This window comes from Episyrphus balteatus, chromosome 3 (genome assembly GCF_945859705.1).
Source record: "Episyrphus balteatus chromosome 3, idEpiBalt1.1, whole genome shotgun sequence".
NCBI lineage: Eukaryota > Metazoa > Arthropoda > Insecta > Diptera > Syrphidae > Episyrphus > Episyrphus balteatus.
In genome coordinates this window covers 64,330,387-64,345,185 of record NC_079136.1, presented here as the reverse complement: position 1 = coordinate 64,345,185, position 14,799 = coordinate 64,330,387, and the positions used below count along the sequence as shown (strand labels likewise).

The following is a 14,799-nucleotide window of genomic DNA, read 5'->3' as shown; positions in this document are numbered from 1 at the left end:
TGTAAAGGAATTTAACTAAATGTACCTTCTTATACGAGATCAATTTGCAAAACGAACAATTAAGTACAAAAAATGCACGATTAATTTTAGTTAGGTTATGTTTAATCATAGGTGTACTTAAACGTAGGTACTCTTCTTATTAAAAAGAGACGAAAGTATTTTGCCAATTATCAAGGGGCACGGCAGTGCCCAGTAAGGCTGTAAAAGTAACGACAAAATGAGTACCCGCATGTATACGTTACTTTTGATACTAGTACCCGCATCAATGATATCGTTACTCGTTACTTTCGTAGGTTTCGCAATTTTCGCATATTTCGTATGTTTCGTGTGTTTCGCATGTTTCGTTACTTTCGTTACTTTCGCATGCTTCGTGTGTTTTGTACATTTCGTATGTTTCATGTATTTGATACGTTTCGTATGTTTGGTATTTTAAGTATGTTTCGTACATTGGTATAAGGGTGTACAAATTTTTTTTTTGAAAAAAACCAAAAACAATTTCTATAATCTAAGCTACATTTTAAGGTCATAAACATTAAAATTAGTTGCGGCATTCTCATGTTATAAGAGTTGAAAGGTAGCTATATTGAATTTTTTTCGTTTTTTTTTAATCAAACGTGGAAACTTTTTTGATTTTTTTCCAAATTTTTCGACAAAACTTTGGTAATTTTTTGTTTATATTCTTTCAGTAATCTTATCACAATTCTTTAGAGACCTTTATTTCAAAAGTGCAATGCGCAGATCTTGAAATATTAACACTTCAATACAACCATGTCGAACAATTTTTCATTTATTTTTTCTGTTGAGAGTGATTTTCAAACCCCGTTTTCTCTGCTTTTTTTGTGTTGAAAATTTTGCACCGAAAATAAACTAATTTTTTGAAAAACCAAAAACTTTTGTACATTCTTGAGCTAAATATCAATACCATTAACACCAAGGCCATAAACAGATTGGTTGCGTCGTGGATATACATATTTCAGCCAAATAGAGAAAATACAAAAACGTCTCTTTTGATATTTTTGTATAAATTATCGATAACCCAATGATTATTGAACCTTGGCACTACTGTTTTAATCGATACAAAAGTAAACTCCAGATAATTATCTGCAGTTAGCATTCTGACTATGGTTACGATACCGACACGAGATGCGAAATGCGACAAATTGAGTGTATCACTTCATTTCGTATCTCTTACATCGGATTTAGTATTGAAACTGGAATCGCGTCGTTACTCGTATGTTTCGTATGTCGTACGTTTCGTATGTTTCGTTACTTTAGTACCCAGTAACGAAACATACGAGTAACGATACTGTTTAGAAAGTAACGTTTCGTTACTCGTTACTGAAGTGAATACCCGCATTTTAGTAACGAATACATACTATTTCCTACAGCTCTAGTGCCCAGCCAAGTTCTCTAGCAACTTTGGCACTACACCCTTATTTAAAGGAAACAACTCAGGCCATTTTTGACCCCCCTCTAACTTGCACACCAAATAGAAGAAACTTGAAATTTTACATGGTGATAGGACTTGTGGTGTATACAAAGGAAAAAATCGAAAATTTGAGATTTTCAATTCAGGGGGCGTGGTAACCGCCCATTTTCTCTGAATTTTCATCAATTATAGAGATTTTAATTTCTACAGCAAAACCTTGCAAAAAGAAGTGAAATCACAACAAAAACATTACTTTTAAAAAAAGAGCCAAGTTCTCCTATGTTGAAATTATGCTAGCACAAAAAGTACTGAAATGTAAAAATGTACAAAGTTCTAAAGCTTGGCTTTAAATTTGTATAAATAAAATTTTGGTTATTGTTTACTTGGCAATTTTTCAAATAGCTTTAAAAATCGGTAATTTAAAGTAAAATTGCCAAGGGAACAACTAAAATTTTATTTATACAAATTTAAAGCCAAGCTTTAGAACTTTGTACACTTTTACATTTCAGTACTTTTTGTGCTAGCATAATTTCAACATAGGAGAACTTGGCTCTTTTTTTAACAGTAATGTTTTTGTTGTGATAGCAAGTTACATGATAAAGGTTTGAAAAGTTGACACTTTATTGCTAAGCTTTAGTACTATGGAGGTTTTTATTAGGCTTGATGACAGTAATTGCAAAAAATTTGCCCTAAATCTCGGCTCTTCCCCAACATCTACAAAATTTCTTTAAAATGTATATAGAGATAGCTCTTAAATCTACAAGCAAACTATCATAAAAGTGTTTTGAAATGCAAGAGCAAGTACCTATACTTGCGACACAGTCGTGCATTTTATTTAATTCGTTTCGCTTAAATTACAATCTAGATCTGGAACCAAATTTTGTTTCTGAAAAGTTAATAAAAGAGTTACAAATTTTGGAATGTTAAGGAACCCAGAGCCTCCTTATTCTTCTAATCATTTGGGTTTCCATATTTTTTCTTTTACATTCTCCAACTCATGTTGTCTTTTCGAAACATATACCGATTCTACTGCTAAATTAGTTAGGTAATTCATTTTTGTCGTGTTAATTTTGGGTTTATTTTTTTTTTTTTTGAAAAATCTTGTCAATTTTCATACGTTGTGTGTTTAGTATAGTTAATTCTAATCAATTACAAAAATAAAAGTTCCGATAGTAAGTACCTTTCCTTTGTTTGAGCTTAAATTCAACTTTAAGACTCATGAATCTTTTGAAAAATGTTCTCCAAGATAAAAGTGGCACAATGGTTTGTGCAATGGGTTATGGCGTCGGAGATCTGGGTTCGAATCCCAACCTACACCACCTACAAACATTTTTTTTTCAGAGGTACTATCCTTACAAGAAATCGACAACAGCTTTCAAGAGTATCATTGTCATGAAAACGTGCATCTTTGGCAAGTCGTTTGGACTCGGAGGTAAATTGTAGGTCCGCTCCATTCGATTTTCCAAATAAGTTTCATGCACACAAGAATGTATGAGAAGCCTATAATATCCTTCATAGGTAGTCGTGCCTCAAAATTATTATTACTAGAACCCGAATTGTACATGATAGCGATAGGGAATATATTCGTCTCTTATAATCCACTGTTAAATGTGTGGAATCAATTCGGTCTAATGGTTCAGGAGAGGACGAGGATCTATTTATTTCCTTGTGATAACAGATCAAACCATAATAAATAGAAAATGAGATTGGTTTGTTCTGTTCGAACATTCCCCCTTTTTTTTATCGCCAACGATATTTTGGGGGAAAAGAAACCTCCTTTAACTCTAATAAAAAAAGCACCTTTAATTTTGGTAATATGCTCCTACCATCACTGCAACTATCAAGGAATTATAAATACGATTCATGGTTGCACAAATAAGTGGTGGGTATGTGCATATATTTTCACATTTGTATGACAAATTGAAAAGCGCTTAAGCCACAGGATTTAACCGACGCAAGTTAATGTCGAAAGTAGTATATTATGTAAGTAGGGTATCAATACCTTTATATTTGTAAAATAAATATATATATATAAAAAAAAAACAAATAGTGGATGAGTGAATGGTAACGGTACTTTTTTCCTTATTGTCTCTGATGCAAGAAAAAGTTTCTCATAAGTTTGTCGGACGTGATCTATTGCGTTGATTTGATTTGGAAGATCAAAAATTTATTTTTTAGCGGTTTTCATTCAAAATGGGGAAACAAAATTTTGATCCCGAAAGAAAAAGGGAAAAATGACGCGTTATATTCGATATTTCAAATAAATATACCTGGTTTGTGGATTTACTTGTACGCATTCACATTTGAATCACAGAAGTGAATGTTTTTCGAATAAATATTCTTCATATAAACTGAATGTTTCATGAACGTTCACATAAATATTTGCTGAGAAGAATTACTAGGAGCTAATACAGTTCCGGATGACCAAACAAAAATGTCATAAGTGATCCTGTACAATTAAAAAGCACGGAAATGCCCAGCCATGGATTCTGGCGTGGGTTACCCCGTTCGGGTTATCTATTCAACAAATATATGTATAAAAAATGCAACGAAGCCAACAAATTATAATTTTTTTTTTTACAGAATAAGTAATGTAATGGTAAAATTATGAAAGGCCAAAGTGTAGTTTCTGCTGACAAAAGAGCGTTTCTATGACACATGACTTTGCCACCAGAATAAGCGAAGCGAGTCAATTCGAGCAAACGCCATAGATTCTATCGATCTCTTAGGAAGTAATGAATATTTTTCCCGATGAGAGAAAAATAATATTAGCCGAAAATAATGAAATCGCCTTATGGAGCTGTTCTCTCTGGAAATCTTATTTAAATGAATGATTGATATAATTTTTTCAGAGAGTAATCTTATTTTTATGAAGAAAATCTCATTTCATTCAGCTTGGATCTGAATTCCCTGGGTGATCCTATTTTATTTGTAATTCTTTAAAAAAATACCTACCAATAGTTTTTTTTTTAACAATTAGGAAAATTCAGTTTTTTAAATAAGCCATTCTTTTATAAATGTGGTCGTTCTTTCTTTTTGTAATACTAATTCACCAACAAAGAAACATACAAAAATAATAAAATTAAGAGGAAGCGCTTTATCCTTATCCATTAGTTTAAAGAGTAATTGAATACCTAAACGAAATCAATCAAAGACGACATAAGATTGCTCAGTAGAACAAGTATTGGATTTGATCAAAACTAAGATTCATACAATTTTTGAATTTTTGGAATTAAACTTAGTAAATGTAATGCTCACAGTGATTCCAGGATATGGAAATGTCCATATTTCTGAAAATTGATATATTTTTTGGTTTTATAAACGTACATCTAGTTAATATCTGAACAATTTTTTATTTTATTTATTTTACTTTTTGGACTATATCAGCTATTGTTATCTTTGTACACCGAAACCAAAAAAAAGCATTTTTCGCTTTCAACAACTTCACTAAAGTGGAGATAGCAATGAGAAGTGACGTTTTTTGTTATGCCTGTGATAAGTAAACACATTCGCCACATCTCTATCCAAAAGCAATGAAGGTTTTTCAAAGCTTTTCAGTTCTAACATATTTGTCATTTGATTTCGACGCTGTTTTTATTTTTATCTTCTTTTGATAGCTTCATAAAAATACTTAACTGAATTGTGTGACGAAAAAATATCTAAATCTATCTATCAATAGCAAAATTTTATTTTTTTCTGTTCAATTGACTACTAACAAATTGTAACGTAAACAAAATTGTGCTGAACTTGACTTCATAAAACGTTAAGATAAACAAATTTTTTTTTGACGGCAAATCAGTTTTCTCTTTCAACAGATTAAATGTATCGACTGTAAGTGGTGACTACTTGAAATGTTTTAAATTTATTTTTTTTTATTTATATGACGTATTACTTCATTTTGGGATGTGAATCATTGCAAACAACATTTAATTAGAACGTTTAAAGCACGTGTGAAATAAAAAAAAGCTCTCAACAGTGAACAATTAAATGTGTTTATTTTTTATTTACAGAGTTCTATTGTTCTCTGAGTGGAACTTTTAGAGCGTTCCTTTTTGAGATCATGTATACTGATCTGAAATGTATGAATGCATAAGCAAATGCTAAATTACTCACTATGTAGAGCTTTAGAGTTCTCTGTTCTAATGATAAACAAAAAAATTCTTCAAATTCGTAGATTGTTGTTGATTATTATTTATTGTTGTATAAACAATATACAAAATAAAAGAAATTTTGTATAAAAATTATAAATTTTATTTTGAATTGTAGTAAGTTTGGTAGGCGTTTTGTATCTCCATAGCAGAGTTGGGAAGTAATGATTCGAAAAAATTTTAATTACAATTACATGTAATGGAAATGTGCAACATTTTTTTCAATTACATGTAATGAGTAATTGAAGTTCTTCAATTACCCATTACATGTAATTGAAAATTGTCGATTACTTGTAATTCAATTACTTTTATGTAATTGAAAACAAAAGTAATTATCAAAAAAACAGTAATGATTACTTTTTAAAGTAATCATTACACGAAAATGTAATTAATTGAATGTTTTTCTTCAATTAAATTTTACGAGATAATTTGTAAATGGTACGGAATTAATATGTTTTGTCATAAGATGCCATGAAAAGTGTCAGAGTGGCTTCAAAATATCTTCAAGAGGTTATTACTTACTACTTGGGCTTACTACTTGGGACCTATTTCAGAGCTTACTTCATTGTTTACATCGGCTACATCAATCATTTAAAACATTAATTGCGGCGGCCTGTTGGACTTTTCGAAGCAATTTTTCGGACATTTGCACTATTTAGACCATTAAAAATATTTCCCGACGGTCAATCGGACGCAACTAATGATTTTTGAGGTTGCTGATGTAGTAAATGTAGTTGAGGTAATAAGCTCCGAAACACGCCCCTGGTAAATACTGAAAATCAATAAAAAACTGCACTGAAAGAAGATTCGTAGAATATTTAACAAGACCTTCAAAACTTAATTCATGGTATGAAATGACGACTACAAATTGTCATATCGTCACCCGAGAATTTTTTTGTCTTAATGGCCAATTTTGGTATTCTGGAAAATCGCATTTTAAGGTTTTCGTTATTAAAAAAACACAGCGAAGAAGTTTTTTCAAATTTATAATAGAATTTTTTGTGAGATATCTCATTATTTTTTTTGTCAAAGCATTCTTATTTGTTTTGGTTTTCAAAATATCTTGGTTCTTATTCAAAATGAGTGTGTCGTAAACTCATTTTTAACGACAATTCAATACTAATGTGATGCTTATTTTGTGAATATACGACACCTTCATGCAAAATTTGGTTACTCTATTAATTTTTAAAGGTTTTCTTCTAGTAAGTTTGCAACTATTATAATGATTTTTCGAGACTTTTGAGGTAAGTTATAGAATGGCAAAACGAAGATATTGAGCAAAAAAAATTTCTATTAGCATTCATTCCGAGGTTTACTCCTTTTTTCACCTTATTTGACTGTATTAATTACATTTGATAGAAATTTTTCCAGGACAACATAAAAACGTATGTGATAAAAAAAAAATATGAAAAATTAAAATATATCTCCAAAATTAGAGCTTTCAGAAAGGAACCAATGCAAATTTTAAGCTCACTGAGCCCAAATACTTTAGGTGTGATATACATTTTTCTGGAAAATTTTTATAAACGCCTAAAATACACGAAACTTAAAAACACAAATGAACATGTCCCCAAATGTGAAAAATTAAGTATTTCAACTGCTGGTAGAAAACCAATGCGAATTTTGGGGATTGTGAACCCAAATCCATAAAATTTTATATAAATCTATGTGCAAAATAAAAAAAAATTTTTAAATTTTGGCCAGTGTAATTTATAAAAACATGTAATGAATTACAATTTAAGTAATCAATTACAGAAAAATGTAATTAAAACTGTTTTTCATTTCAATTACTTTCGAATCCATTACTTTTTTTAATTACATCTGTATAGTAATTGAACTTTTTCGATTACAATTACAAGTAATGGGAGTATGTTTTTTTTCAATTACAATTACCTGTAATTGTAATTGAAAAAAGTTCAATTACTAATTACATGTAATTGAAATGAAATCTGTAATTAATTACAAAAAGAAATCATTATTTCCCAACTCTGCTCCATAGTTAACCTTCTGTCGGCACACGGGTGCGAATTACGATTTTTCAAAAAAGTGGTCACAAAAAAGGCTCTTTTTAAGGGTGAAAATATTTTTTTTCGGAATTGTGAATACAATATTCGAATTCCTCGGAATATTCTACATCATTTTCATACTTGATTCTCTATAAAATATTGTGACCGAAAAAAGTTCTAGCGACATGAAAAAGTATAAACCAAATTCGCACCCGTGTGCCTATCACGTCACAAAAAAGAGGTGTGCCTACAGGGGGTTAAGGCGTTTGGAGATTTACAGCTATGGACAAAGAAATAGCACACTTTTGATTTTTCTTACAAAAATTGGATTTATTTTGGACCTTTTAATTTATATATTATAATTTTTATATCAGGGCATGCATTAGCTTATGGGGATTCATAAAATTAATAATTATAAATTATTTTATTCCAATTAAATTTTTAAAAATATAATTTGTAGATAATACCTTTTTTTCTTGTGGACAAAGAAATAGCACACATTCCGAAAATCATAAAAATAATCATTTCTAAGCAAAAATTCTTACAATTTCCAATTAATTCACCCGTATAAACTTAGCATGACAACTTTTGAAAAGTTAATTTTTTTTTGGCTCAGTAATTGCCGCATAATTGCCGTGTTTATGCCGTGAAGTCAAAAAAATTGCCGCGCGCTTAGTTTGGTCAGAATCGGTAAACCAAGTTTGTCATGCTAACTTTATATAAAGTTAGCATGACAAATTTTAATTTTTGATCAATTTAAATTTTTTTTTCGCTTATTATTTAAAGTTTAATTGCCGTAATTATGCCGTGAAATCGAAAATAATATATCTCTTTTGGTTTTCTCAAAAAAAAAAAAAATGTATTTTTTGTTAACCCTATTCCATATAAAGTTAAGATGACACACCCTGTATTTCTTAAATTCTTGGTCAATTTTTAATTTTTTTTGGCCAATTAATTGCCGCATTGGGTTAATATAAAAACTGCAAACTCAAAAAATTGCCGCGCTTTTGGTTTTTTCAAAAAATATTAAAAACTGTTTTTGGCCTCATATCGTATAAAGTTAGCATGACAAACCATCTATTTCTTAAATCCTTGGTCAATTTGAAAATTTTTTTGGCCAATTAATTGCCGCATTGGGTTAATATAAAAACTGCAAACTCAAAAAAATTGCCGCGCTTTTGGTTTTTTCAAAAAAAAATTAAAAACTGTTTTTGGCCTCATATCGTATAAAGTTAGCATGACAAACCATCTATTTCTGAAATCCTTGGTCAATTTGAAAATTTTTTTGGCCAATTAATTGCCGCATTGGGTTAATATAAAAACTGCAAACTCAAAAAAATTGCCGCGCTTTTGGTTTTTTCAAAAAAAAATTAAAAACTGTTTTTGGCCTCATATCGTATAAAGTTAGCATGACAAACCATCTATTTCTTAAATCCTTGGTCAATTTGAAAATTTTTTTGGCCAATTAATTGCCGCATTGGTTTAATATAAAAACTGCAAACTCAAAAAAATTGCCGCGCTTTTGGTTTTTTCAAAAAAAATTAAAAACTGTTTTTGGCCTCATATCGTATAAAGTTAGCATGACAAACCATCTATTTCTTAAATCCTTGGTCAATTTGAAAATTTTTTTGGCCAATTAATTGCCGCATTGGTTTAATATAAAAACTGCAATCTCAAAAAAATTGCCGCGCTTTTGGTTTTTTCAAAAAAAATTAAAAACTGTTTTTGGCCTCATATCGTATAAAGTTAGCATGACAAACCATCTATTTCTTAAATCCTTGGTCAATTTGAAAATTTTTTTGGCCAGTTAATTGCCGCATTATGTTAATATAAAAACTGCAATCTCAAAAAAATTGCCGCGCTTTTGGTTTTTTCAAAAAAAATTAAAAACTGTTTTTGGCCTCATATCGTATAAAGTTAGCATGACAAACCATCTATTTCTTAAATCCTTGGTCAATTTGAAAATTTTTTTGGCCAATTAATTGCCGCATTGGGTTAATATAAAAACTGCAAACTCAAAAAAATTGCCGCGCTTTTGGTTTTTTCAAAAAAAATTAAAAACTGTTTTTGGCCTCATATCGTATAAAGTTAGCATGACAAACCATCTATTTCTTAAATCCTTGGTCAATTTGAAAATTTTTTTGGCCAATTAATTGCCGCATTGGGTTAATATAAAAACTGCAAACTCAAAAAAATTGCCGCGCTTTTGGTTTTTTCAAAAAAAATTAAAAACTGTTTTTGGCCTCATATCGTATAAAGTTAGCATGACAAACAATCTATTTCTTAAATCCTTGGTCAATTTGAAAATTTTTTTGGCCAATTAATTGCCGCATTGGGTTAATATAAAAACTGCAAACTCAAAAAAATTGCCGCGCTTTTGGTTTTTTCAAAAAATATTAAAAACTGTTTTTGGCCTCATATCGTATAAAGTTAGCATGACAAACAATCTATTTCTTAAATCCTTGGTCAATTTGAAAATTTTTTTGGCCAATTAATTGCCGCATTGGGTTAATATAAAAACTGCAAACACAAAAAAATTGCCGCGCTTTTGGTTTTTTCAAAAAAAATTAAAAACTGTTTTTGGCCTCATATCGTATAAAGTTAGCATGACAAACCATCTATTTCTTAAATCCTTGGTCAATTTGAAAATTTTTTTGGCCAATTAATTGCCGCATTGGGTTAATATAAAAACTGCAATCTCAAAAAAATTGCCGCGCTTTTGGTTTTTTCAAAAAAAATTAAAAACTGTTTTTGGCCTCATATCGTATAAAGTTAGCATGACAAACCATCTATTTCTTAAATCCTTGGTCAATTTGAAAATTTTTTTGGCCAATTAATTGCCGCATTGGGTTAATATAAAAACTGCAAACAATTACATGTAATGGAAATGTGCAACATTTTTTTCAATTACATGTAATGAGTAATTGAAGTTCTTCAATTACCCATTACATGTAATTGAAAATTGTCGATTACTTGTAATTCAATTACTTTTATGTAATTGAAAACAAAAGTAATTATCAAAAAAACAGTAATGATTACTTTTTAAAGTAATCATTACACGAAAATGTAATTAATTGAATGTTTTTCTTCAATTAAATTTTACGAGATAATTTGTAAATGGTACGGAATTAATATGTTTTGTCATAAGATGCCATGAAAAGTGTCAGAGTGGCTTCAAAATATCTTCAAGAGGTTATTACTTACTACTTGGGCTTACTACTTGGGACCTATTTCAGAGCTTACTTCATTGTTTACATCGGCTACATCAATCATTTAAAACATTAATTGCGGCGGCCTGTTGGACTTTTCGAAGCAATTTTTCGGACATTTGCACTATTTAGACCATTAAAAATATTTCCCGACGGTCAATCGGACGCAACTAATGATTTTTGAGGTTGCTGATGTAGTAAATGTAGTTGAGGTAATAAGCTCCGAAACACGCCCCTGGTAAATACTGAAAATCAATAAAAAACTGCACTGAAAGAAGATTCGTAGAATATTTAACAAGACCTTCAAAACTTAATTCATGGTATGAAATGACGACTACAAATTGTCATATCGTCACCCGAGAATTTTTTTGTCTTAATGGCCAATTTTGGTATTCTGGAAAATCGCATTTTAAGGTTTTCGTTATTAAAAAAACACAGCGAAGAAGTTTTTTCAAATTTATAATAGAATTTTTTGTGAGATATCTCATTATTTTTTTTGTCAAAGCATTCTTATTTGTTTTGGTTTTCAAAATATCTTGGTTCTTATTCAAAATGAGTGTGTCGTAAACTCATTTTTAACGACAATTCAATACTAATGTGATGCTTATTTTGTGAATATACGACACCTTCATGCAAAATTTGGTTACTCTATTAATTTTTAAAGGTTTTCTTCTAGTAAGTTTGCAACTATTATAATGATTTTTCGAGACTTTTGAGGTAAGTTATAGAATGGCAAAACGAAGATATTGAGCAAAAAAAATTTCTATTAGCATTCATTCCGAGGTTTACTCCTTTTTTCACCTTATTTGACTGTATTAATTACATTTGATAGAAATTTTTCCAGGACAACATAAAAACGTATGTGATAAAAAAAAAATATGAAAAATTAAAATATATCTCCAAAATTAGAGCTTTCAGAAAGGAACCAATGCAAATTTTAAGCTCACTGAGCCCAAATACTTTAGGTGTGATATACATTTTTCTGGAAAATTTTTATAAACGCCTAAAATACACGAAACTTAAAAACACAAATGAACATGTCCCCAAATGTGAAAAATTAAGTATTTCAACTGCTGGTAGAAAACCAATGCGAATTTTGGGGATTGTGAACCCAAATCCATAAAATTTTATATAAATCTATGTGCAAAATAAAAAAAAATTTTTAAATTTTGGCCAGTGTAATTTATAAAAACATGTAATGAATTAGCATGACAAACCATCTATTTCTTAAATCCTTGGTCAATTTGAAAATTTTTTTGGCCAGTTAATTGCCGCATTATGTTAATATAAAAACTGCAATCTCAAAAAAATTGCCGCGCTTTTGGTTTTTTCAAAAAAAATTAAAAACTGTTTTTGGCCTCATATCGTATAAAGTTAGCATGACAAACCATCTATTTCTTAAATCCTTGGTCAATTTGAAAATTTTTTTGGCCAATTAATTGCCGCATTGGGTTAATATAAAAACTGCAAACTCAAAAAAATTGCCGCGCTTTTGGTTTTTTCAAAAAAAATTAAAAACTGTTTTTGGCCTCATATCGTATAAAGTTAGCATGACAAACCATCTATTTCTTAAATCCTTGGTCAATTTGAAAATTTTTTTGGCCAATTAATTGCCGCATTGGGTTAATATAAAAACTGCAAACTCAAAAAAATTGCCGCGCTTTTGGTTTTTTCAAAAAAAATTAAAAACTGTTTTTGGCCTCATATCGTATAAAGTTAGCATGACAAACAATCTATTTCTTAAATCCTTGGTCAATTTGAAAATTTTTTTGGCCAATTAATTGCCGCATTGGGTTAATATAAAAACTGCAAACTCAAAAAAATTGCCGCGCTTTTGGTTTTTTCAAAAAATATTAAAAACTGTTTTTGGCCTCATATCGTATAAAGTTAGCATGACAAACAATCTATTTCTTAAATCCTTGGTCAATTTGAAAATTTTTTTGGCCAATTAATTGCCGCATTGGGTTAATATAAAAACTGCAAACTCAAAAAAATTGCCGCGCTTTTGGTTTTTTCAAAAAAAATTAAAAACTGTTTTTGGCCTCATATCGTATAAAGTTAGCATGACAAACCATCTATTTCTTAAATCCTTGGTCAATTTGAAAATTTTTTTGGCCAATTAATTGCCGCATTGGGTTAATATAAAAACTGCAATCTCAAAAAAATTGCCGCGCTTTTGGTTTTTTCAAAAAAAATTAAAAACTGTTTTTGGCCTCATATCGTATAAAGTTAGCATGACAAACCATCTATTTCTTAAATCCTTGGTCAATTTGAAAATTTTTTTGGCCAATTAATTGCCGCATTGGGTTAATATAAAAACTGCAAACTCAAAAAAATTGCCGCGCTTTTGGTTTTTTCAAAAAAAATTAAAAACTGTTTTTGGCCTCATATCGTATAAAGTTAGCATGACAAACCATCTATTTCTTAAATCCTTGGTCAATTTGAAAATTTTTTTGGCCAATTAATTGCCGCATTGGGTTAATATAAAAACTGCAAACTCAAAAAAATTGCCGCGCTTTTGGTTTTTTCAAAAAAAATTAAAAACTGTTTTTGGCCTCATATCGTATAAAGTTAGCATGACAAACCATCTATTTCTCAAATCCTTGGTCAATTTGAAAATTTTTTTGGCCAATTAATTGCCGCATTGGGTTAATATAAAAACTGCAAACTCAAAAAAATTGCCGCGCTTTTGGTTTTTTCAAAAAAAATTAAAAACTGTTTTTGGCCTCATATCGTATAAAGTTAGCATGACAAACCATCTATTTCTTAAATCCTTGGTCAATTTGAAAATTTTTTTGGCCAATTAATTGCCGCATTGGGTTAATATAAAAACTGCAAACTCAAAAACATTGCCGCGCTTTTGGATTTTTCAAAAAAAATTAAAAACTGTTTTTGGCCTCATATCGTATAAAGTTAGCATGACAAACCATCTATTTCTGAAATCCTTGGTCAATTTGAAAATTTTTTTGGCCAATTAATTGCCGCATTGGGTTAATATAAAAACTGCAAACTCAAAAAAATTGCCGCGCTTTTGGTTTTTTCAAAAAAAATTAAAAACTGTTTTTGGCCTCATATCGTATAAAGTTAGCATGACAAACCATCTATTTCTGAAATCCTTGGTCAATTTGAAAATTTTTTTGGCCAATTAATTGCCGCATTGGGTTAATATAAAAACTGCAAACTCAAAAAAATTGCCGCGCTTTTGGTTTTTTCAAAAAAAATTAAAAACTGTTTTTGGCCTCATATCGTATAAAGTTAGCATGACAAACCATCTATTTCTTAAATCCTTGGTCAATTTGAAAATTTTTTTGGCCAATTAATTGCCGCATTGGGTTAATATAAAAACTGCAAACTCAAAAAAATTGCCGCGCTTTTGGTTTTTTCAAAAAAAATTAAAAACTGTTTTTGGCCTCATATCGTATAAAGTTAGCATGACAAACCATCTATTTCTGAAATCCTTGGTCAATTTGAAAATTTTTTTGGCCAATTAATTGCCGCATTGGGTTAATATAAAAACTGCAAACTCAAAAAAATTGCCGCGCTTTTGGTTTTTTCAAAAAAAATTAAAAACTGTTTTTGGCCTCATATCGTATAAAGTTAGCATGACAAACCATCTATTTCTGAAATCCTTGGTCAATTTGAAAATTTTTTTGGCCAATTAATTGCCGCATTGGGTTAATATAAAAACTGCAAACTCAAAAAAATTGCCGCGCTTTTGGTTTTTTCAAAAAAAATTAAAAACTGTTTTTGGCCTCATATCGTATAAAGTTAGCATGACAAACCATCTATTTCTTAAATCCTTGGTCAATTTGAAAATTTTTTTGGCCAATTAATTGCCGCATTGGTTTAATATAAAAACTGCAAACTCAAAAAAATTGCCGCGCTTTTGGTTTTTTCAAAAAAAATTAAAAACTGTTTTTGGCCTCATATCGTATAAAGTTAGCATGACAAACCATCTATTTCTTAAATCCTTGGTCAATTTGAAAATTTTTTTGGCCAATTAATTG

The 14,799-nt window shown here is 29.9% G+C and overlaps 1 protein-coding gene across 5 annotated transcripts in view; it reads left to right on the top strand.

Moving 5' to 3' along the window:
- The first annotated feature begins 4,792 nt into the window (after positions 1 to 4,792).
- Positions 4,793 to 14,799, top strand: part of LOC129916977 (synaptosomal-associated protein 25) — a 93,849-nt gene continuing 83,842 nt past the window's right edge. Inside the window, exon 1 of one of the 5 annotated variants that reach the window (XM_055997268.1) lies at positions 4,793 to 5,260. In XM_055997268.1, coding sequence (XP_055853243.1) covers positions 5,250 to 5,260 — 11 coding nt within the window. In that variant the 5' untranslated portion in view covers positions 4,793 to 5,249. The remainder of the gene's footprint in view (positions 5,261 to 14,799) is intronic. The other 4 variants (XM_055997264.1, XM_055997265.1, XM_055997266.1 and 1 more) reach the window with 4 other exon arrangements.